The sequence below is a fragment of the Condylura cristata genome, unplaced genomic scaffold, assembly GCF_000260355.1.
Source record: "Condylura cristata isolate star-nosed mole 26May11 unplaced genomic scaffold, ConCri1.0 scaffold00012, whole genome shotgun sequence".
Lineage (NCBI taxonomy): Eukaryota > Metazoa > Chordata > Mammalia > Eulipotyphla > Talpidae > Condylura > Condylura cristata.
In genome coordinates this window covers 19,605,076-19,612,726 of record NW_004567113.1, presented here as the reverse complement: position 1 = coordinate 19,612,726, position 7,651 = coordinate 19,605,076, and the positions used below count along the sequence as shown (strand labels likewise).

General features: G+C 43.1%; 1 protein-coding gene across 2 annotated transcripts in view; it reads left to right on the top strand.

Annotated features, from left to right (window-relative positions):
* The first annotated feature begins 2,125 nt into the window (after nucleotides 1-2,125).
* Nucleotides 2,126-7,651, top strand: part of LOC101633624 (growth-regulated protein homolog gamma-like) — an 82,184-nt gene continuing 76,658 nt past the window's right edge. The window contains exons 1-4 of one of the 2 annotated variants that reach the window (XM_004681217.2): nucleotides 2,126-2,287; nucleotides 2,382-2,505; nucleotides 2,621-2,704; nucleotides 3,470-3,613. In XM_004681217.2, the coding sequence (XP_004681274.1) occupies nucleotides 2,188-2,287; nucleotides 2,382-2,505; nucleotides 2,621-2,704; nucleotides 3,470-3,485 (324 nt within the window). In that variant the 5' untranslated portion in view covers nucleotides 2,126-2,187 and the 3' untranslated portion in view covers nucleotides 3,486-3,613. Of the gene's footprint in view, nucleotides 2,288-2,381; nucleotides 2,506-2,620; nucleotides 2,705-3,469; nucleotides 3,614-7,651 lie in introns of those variants that run through there. The other variant, XM_012724081.1, reaches the window with a different exon arrangement.

The following is a 7,651-nucleotide window of genomic DNA, read 5'->3' as shown; positions in this document are numbered from 1 at the left end:
GAGAGTTTTTGACAATCATTTGTTTTATAAATATTTTCTGATTAATAAGATGGAGCATCTTTAATTTTCCTCTTTTATAGATAAAATGATGGAAAAATAGAACTACAAAATAAATCAGTGATAGAGCTCAATGGTAAAAAGAAAAAAATCACAAAACTGCATCTCTAGTATTTTCTTTCTGAAATAATTCATACCTTTAATTTTTGATTCAAAAGAAAAATTGGCAATTGAACCATACCCTACGATTTTTTTAAAAGATTTATTTATTTATGAATACAGAACTGGGGTACAGACAGAGGTACAGGAGTGATGAGAGGATTCACCAGAGACAGAGTGGGGAGCAGAACAGGCAGAATGATGAAGTACACTGTTGAGGGGAGCAGTGGGCGAGACAGGAGAGGTCTGCTGTGCCATGTGGGTCACCTCCGGGTAGGAGGATTGAACTCGCACAAAAGTGGCTGCACTAGCTGCAATGCTGTGTCCTAACCCGTTGCGCCACCAGGGAGGGCTGCAACTTGCTATTTTTTTTTTTTATAGAGATATTCACAAATGATTGGGTTTATATTTTGCAATGTTGAAAACAACTATTTCCATTTTATTTAATGGAAGAGATTGACGGTTTAATCTCTTCTGGCAATCATGCATGTTTACTCACTTCTTATAACCACCTTGGGGTAGCAGAGAAATGAATAACAACTTGAAGGTTATATGTGGTAACTACAGTTGAACATACCTTTAGTCAAAATATATGTGTAGTTTATAGTTTGGCCTTCCTTCTAGGCTATTACACACGTTTGCATTTTTGAATGCAGAATCCCACGATTGGGGGGAAAAAATGATCTGGGTATAAATGGATTTGAATGCAGTTCAAATCCAGATTGTTCAAGGGTCTGCTGTAAATGCAGAAGTCTGTGGCTGGCTAGAAAATATCCCTGGGCCAGAGAGGCCATCCTTTTCCCTTGCCTTTTCTCCTATCATCTCATTCCAGGGTCGCCAATAGATTTGAAGCCAAGCTGGAGTCACACTTAACCCCTTTGTACCAAATATCAAATTACTCAAATTTCTCTAAAATTCTAGTGAAAACCCAATGAAGGTATTAAGTTAAATGACTGAAATTCCTGATCAGGAAACAGAACTATGTCAATGTTTCTAGATAACGGAGGAGATCACTGAAAGTCCTGCAGCAAAAGGAACTGAATTTTATGTGTGATTAGGAATTTCAGATTTAGGAACATCCAAAATTTGGGCGCTACTCTGTGAGCGTCCACTTTCTAGATTCTCTGTGCTATTTTGCCCAGGAAAGGATCAGAAGTGAACCCTGTGAGCCTGCCCTCCAGTGCCTTCACAGACTCAGGGTGATCGTCCCCCCTCCAACCCTTCACCCCCACCCCATGTGTGAAAGGAGATCTCTTGGGAATTTTTGAAGTACAACAATTCAGAAAGAACAAGGAAGTTCAGCAGGATACAACAAAAGAGGTCAGTCTTTTTACAGCTCTTAACCTGACTCCCCTGAAACCAAGAGGGGATTCAAGTTTTAACAGTCATACCTGTTATCACCACGTGAAAACAAAACCAAGGAATGCCGTGTGATTTGGGAGGACCAGGTTGAACATTGGTCTCTGGAATCTGAGTTGACTGTGTATTTTTCAGAGTCTTTGTATCAGACATACCAAATCTGCAAAGTGAGAAATGAGAGGGTGGCCAGGCTGACTCACTCAGCTCTGATAACTAACGACTAAACTTTCATTCTCCAGCCACCTAACCACCACAGACCCCATCCAAGGGATCTCCTGGATCGCCTCCAGAGCTGTGACTTCGCCTTGCCTTGTGCACTGAGGTCACTTCCCGACCCGTTGCAGACATAGCTGTAATTCATTCCTACCTTGGGGATTTGGGGAGGACGGAGAAAATCCCTGAGGCTGAGGAGTTACGCGGGAGAGGAGGCGGGGCAGCACCCGCGAGTCACCCCTACTCTTCTCCAACCCAGAGGGATGGGCCGAATTTCCCCCGTGAAAGATTTGCAGGTCCGGGAATTTCCCTGGCCCCAGGCTGCGGACTCCCCTGCCCCGATCATGGATAAAAGAGGTTCGCTCATCTCGGGGAGTCACAGAGCCAGCACCACAGACACCCTCCACACCAGCAACCCTGCTCCAGGCACCGCACCCCAGATCCTCCAAGCTGAACCTCATGGCCCGCGCCGCCGCCCCAGCTACACCCTGCGCTCCCCGGCTCCTCCGGACAGCGCTGCTGCTCCTGCTTCTGGCCGCCGCCTGCCGGCGCGCTACAGGTAACGCCCGGGCCCGGGGTCTCAGGGACGCAACCCGGGTCTGTGGGCGCCCAGCGGGACAGCCCCGCTGAGCCAGCCTCTTCTCTTCCCGCAGGGGCGCCCGTGGTCACGGAGCTGCGCTGCCAGTGCCTGCAGACAGTGCAGGGAATTCACTTCAAGAACATCCAGAGTGTGAAGGTGACGCCCCCAGGACCCCACTGCGACCAAACTGAAGTCCTGTGAGTGCTGCTGCTGTTGTTTGTCACCTCCCTGCAAGTCCTGGTTCTCCCACCCTATCCCCCCCCCAGCCCCACCTCCTGCCTGACCAGACCTCCCCCACCCCCCTCTCTGCAGAGCCACTCTCAAGAATGGACAGGAAACTTGTCTCAATCCTGCAGCCCCCATGGTTAAGAAAATCATCGAAAAGATGCTCAAAAAGTGAGTTCTGGGTTGAGTCACAATGACTAAGGCCGTGGGTCTCAAATACTGGCACCTGCCTCCTGAATATGATTCGGACACTGGTGGTTTAGGGAAGGACTGGGCATCATCATAGTGCAGAGCAGGATTCACTATTAAGATTTAATCTGCTCTAGTGATAATGTATTTCTAGGGCCCTCCATCCCGATTCCTGACCCTAGCCCCATTTAAATGAATGTGGGTAAAGCTGCCTTCAGTAAAATTCTCATAGATGTTGGTTAGTTAGGCTGAAAGACCATCCACTGGTTAAAAAGCACAGGCATTCTTTTCTGTCTCTTCTGGGCTTCACACCCAGAACCCTTGCTTTTCTGCAGGACAGGCCCTACCACTTAATGGTGAAGGGCTCGGAATCTGCAGTGACACTCAAAGAATACAAATCAGGGTTCCACCACTTACTGTCCTTGAGGTGACTCGAGGACAATTATCTGATCAATAGGGAAACAGAGCAGTGGCTGCAGGATTGCTGGGGAGCTAAGGAAGACTCTGTGTGACACGGTCCTAGAGTAGCAGGCGCTGGCTGTTTGGGGACAATAATTCAGTAGAGACCACAGATCCCAAATACCTTCCTAAATAAGAACACCCAAGAGCCTAGAGGTGTCTGCCACGCAGCTTAGGCAACAACCAGTTGGTGATTCAGACAACTTTGGTACCTTGAGGGCAGGAACAGAGCATTATGCAGGTAGTGCTACTGAAGCAGCTACTAAAGACTGTCCTCTTCTCTTTCAGGAGCAACCCCAACTGACAAGAAGAAGGATGAAGCCCATCTGTGGTTCTAACACAAGCAGGCCCTGAACTTACAGGGATCAGAAAAGAAAAAGAGGAATCTTGGGCTCCTGGGGCCACCTGCTTTGGGCTTAATATGTTGGATCATCTCTTAGGGGTTGTTTATGTATTTATTTATTTATTGGTGGGTTGGTTGTGAAAGATATTACATGTAAAAAGTATTTAATATTAAATATTTAATATTTTACATGTAAATGTAATTGGATCTACTTGAATATTGAACCATTAGTTTTATTGCTTATTTTATGTTAAACCTAAATTAATTCAACCCTGATTCTTCATTAATTTGATGGTAAAAGTTTGCAAGTTTTCTCTGGTCATTAAACTAGTATTTTTAAGGAACCCCCAGCATGCCAGCCACTGTGATCCAGGTTAAGGGATCTAAGAAAATGAGGTCATTTTCCGTAGAGTAGGGAAAAGTATGCATATTTTGTAACTGTTTAAAGGATACCAGTTGTTATTTATTGAAGTGATTTCAGAGTATGTGGAGACATTTCTCACAGTGAAGTTTTAGGAACTAAGATGTTCTAAATATCCTTTGGACATTCTATGTCTTTTTTTGTAAGGCATAATGCCTTGATTAAATGTAAATTGTTTCTCTATATCTCTGAACAGAGAAATTTCTACAGTTTGCAATGTACATGAAAATAAAGTGTCTTAAAATGAAGAATGTTTGTTTCATTTTTCTGGAGAAAAAAGTACTTTTAGTTGATAATGTGATGATTTACACAGTGCTTCTTAATTTGCTTTGTACATCCAATTTGCTACACAGGAGATCAAGGTTTAAGCTGTGATTAATTTTATCTGGTGATAGCTATTGCTCCCCTTGGCTTTCACTTACACAGAATGCGCCTCCCCAAATTTGCAGGCTGCCCCCATCTCCTTTGGCTGCCCTCATCCCCTTTTGCGTGAGAGTTACTGATAGAACTCGTTTTGTAAGGAGCCTCACTACCTTCTTATTCTGGTTTACCTCCCATAGGTCATTTACAATCTTTTAACAATTGCAACAAGAGTTCTCAATTCATGGCTTTTCTCAAACAACTATGAATTTAATGTAATTGACAATAAAATTGAGGAAAACTAGTTTCTTTTTCAAAAGAATTTGAGACATCAAGCAATTTGAAAAAATGAGTAACTCAATATTTCAAAAATCTAGATCTTAAAAAAGATCTATTAATGGGTCTTCCTTGTGGCCTAGGGATTGAGTCTCAGCTCGATCACCACTACTGTCTGAGCTCCTTCCCCAGCCAGGTAGCTAACCCACATATAATGCAGAGGAACCCTCTCCTGCCCGCAGCTTCCCTTAGCAGTGTATTTCAGTCGATCTGCCTGTTCTATTCCCCACTCTGTCTCTGGTGAATCCTCTACCTGCCCCCTAAACCTCTGTCATATACCCCAATTCTACACACACACACACACACACACACACAAGTCCAGTTGATATTTGCAATCAATTTTCTAGCTTTCACAGAAAAGAAACTACCTCTGAGTTTGTTATCTCACTCCTTTACACCAATTTATCAAACAGTACATTTTGCAATTTGAGTGTATCAGTTCCCACTCTTCCTAGAACAGATTTTCTGGGAACTGATAGATTGCTTAGCCTGGGATAACCCTCTGGAAATTGGTACTCAGCAATACCACTGATAGACAGCAGCATTCCATGTTTGCAAGAGAAACAGACTTGGTATTATCAAGGGAAGCAAAATCCCCATCATCTAAAAGAAACCACACCCCAGTTTTTAAGTAGAAGAATGGCTGTGGTTGTTTGGGGTGTGTGCTTGTCTCTGACTGCAGACTCAGGTATTCCTGCGCCCTGGGTGAAAGGCTTCATTCAACAGAAACAGGAAGGCAAGGCTAGAGGCCTGAATATTTGGGATCAAGTTCTGTCTTGCCCAGTAGCCAGATAAATAAGGGCTCTAAGTGGCAAGAGATATAGCCCTCCCTGGTGGCACAATATGTAAGGGCGCAGCACTGCAAGCTAGCCACAGCCGCTTTAGTGTGAGTTCATCCCCGCCACCCCCGCCCTCCGCAGGTGATCCACAAGGTGATCCATATGGTGCAGCAGACTTCTGTCTCACCTGCTGCTCCCCTAGGCAGTGTACTTCCTTGATCTGCCTGTTCTGTTCACCATTCTGTTTCTAGCGAATCCTCTCACAGCCCCTGCACCTCTGGCCTGTACCCCAGTTCTGTATGCATAAATAAATAAATCTTTTAAAAAAAAAAGTTAAAAAGGTTACCTGCATAATTCTAATGATATTAGTCATGAATGAGAAGAAAGAAAATGTGTTAGCTATACAGAGGTAAATAAATGCAAGCTATTCTAGAGGCTCTAAAAATGCCAGCATTCATTCCCTAATTCCAAGGGAAAGGACCTGCAAACAGGACTCTAAGGGCTTTATAAAGTCTTCACATTAATGCCAGTCCTTATACTTAACCATTATTTTGAGTTTGCTGTACTGGCCACTTAGCTTTTGTTAATTACAGAACATAGAGCATAAAATGGAGAAAGAAGGTACAATTATTCACATGGTGGGTAAAGAAGAAGTTTTCATAGAACTGGAAGTAAATACCAGCTCTATTACTTGTTGACTATTTTCTTGAACAAGTTTCTTGACACCCCCCCCCCTTTCATTTCCCTTTCTATAGAGTGGAGACAACAACAGAATACACTTTCTGAAATGTTTGCAGGGAGTTAAGTGGTACTGGTAGCTTCAGAAATCTAAGGGCTATTGCCCCTTAGGTCTACCCTAGTATCCTACCTGAATCAAGTGGATACAAAGTTTAGTTTCACACCAAATTACCTTGAAATTTTGCAAGTACAAGGCAGTTTCAAATAAGAGAGAAATGCAGAAAGTAGGGTACTCATAAGGGTGTGTGAGCTGGTGGTCACGGATAAAGGAAGCAGGAAAAGAACACTATATGATACATCAGCACAATGAGAGGTCTGTCAGCAGGAAACAATTGTGGGTAGTGACTGAGGTTTTCAGAGAAATCTTACAAAAGAGCTAGAGTCAGGGAGAAGGAAACATGGCTCACTCTCTTATCATTGGCCTTTTCTGTGAGTCCTCAGGTACTCTCTTTGGATTTTTAGAAGTAAAAATGAGAGATGCCGGGATGGCAGCAGTGAGGGATGGGTTAATCTAGAAAAACAAGCAATGCTATTCTCTTTTTACTGAATATTCATACTACAATAAGGGATAACACCTTATCTTTCTTCACTGTTCTATATCCTCTCCACTTGCTCATGGATTCTGTAGTTGCCATAGGTAACATTCACTGTCCTACTCAGGCTTTCTGGTCTTCTGCTTTCCTTCCTGAGGACTTTGCGCATTTGGTGATAGAGCTTGGGCATTGCAGAGAGAGTTTGCTCAGCTCACAGGTAGGATGGTTTGTTATTTAATGCCCTCAGGGGCAACTCTCTTTGAGAGAGAGGAGTTAATGGTTAGTGAATATTCCATTACCCAGGCCCTAAATTGGACTGTTTTTAAATCTTTGTCCATAAAGTCCATCACTCTGACATTTATGAGTTTTCCACTGACTTATTTTCCCCCCAATTGTGAGTCATGCTTTTCTACTCCCTGACAAGTGCGGTAATTTTTATTTGCTTTAGGAACTTTTAAATCTTATGTTGTTGAGTGTCAAGATTTTGCTTTCCTCATTTAGTCTCGTTCTCTGTCTGGTAGTCAGTGAAATTACTGAAGCATCAGCTTGATGTTCTTGAGGCTTGCTTTAAGTTTTACAGATTGGTCTAGAGAGAGCTTTTTGCCCTAGCGCTTGTTTAATAGTAAGTCATTACTAAATCATACCCCTCTGTGTTTCTATTGAAATCCCTGATTGCTCACAATTCTCACCACTCTAATAGACCACTCTAATAGACCTAAATTATCTTCCCAATCCAGATGAAGTCTGAGAATTGTTCAGTTTACAGAATTTCTGTCTGACATGATGATGTTTTACCTTTTACATATGTGATTTAGTATTGATCAGAGACCTAATGAAATTTTGATGTAGATTTCTGTATGGATCTTCCATTCTAAAAACTACTCTATGACTAATATACCTGAATGCAAATCAGTGTCTCTTCATTCACCAAGGTCAGTGAGCTGTGTTAGGATCTCTGTG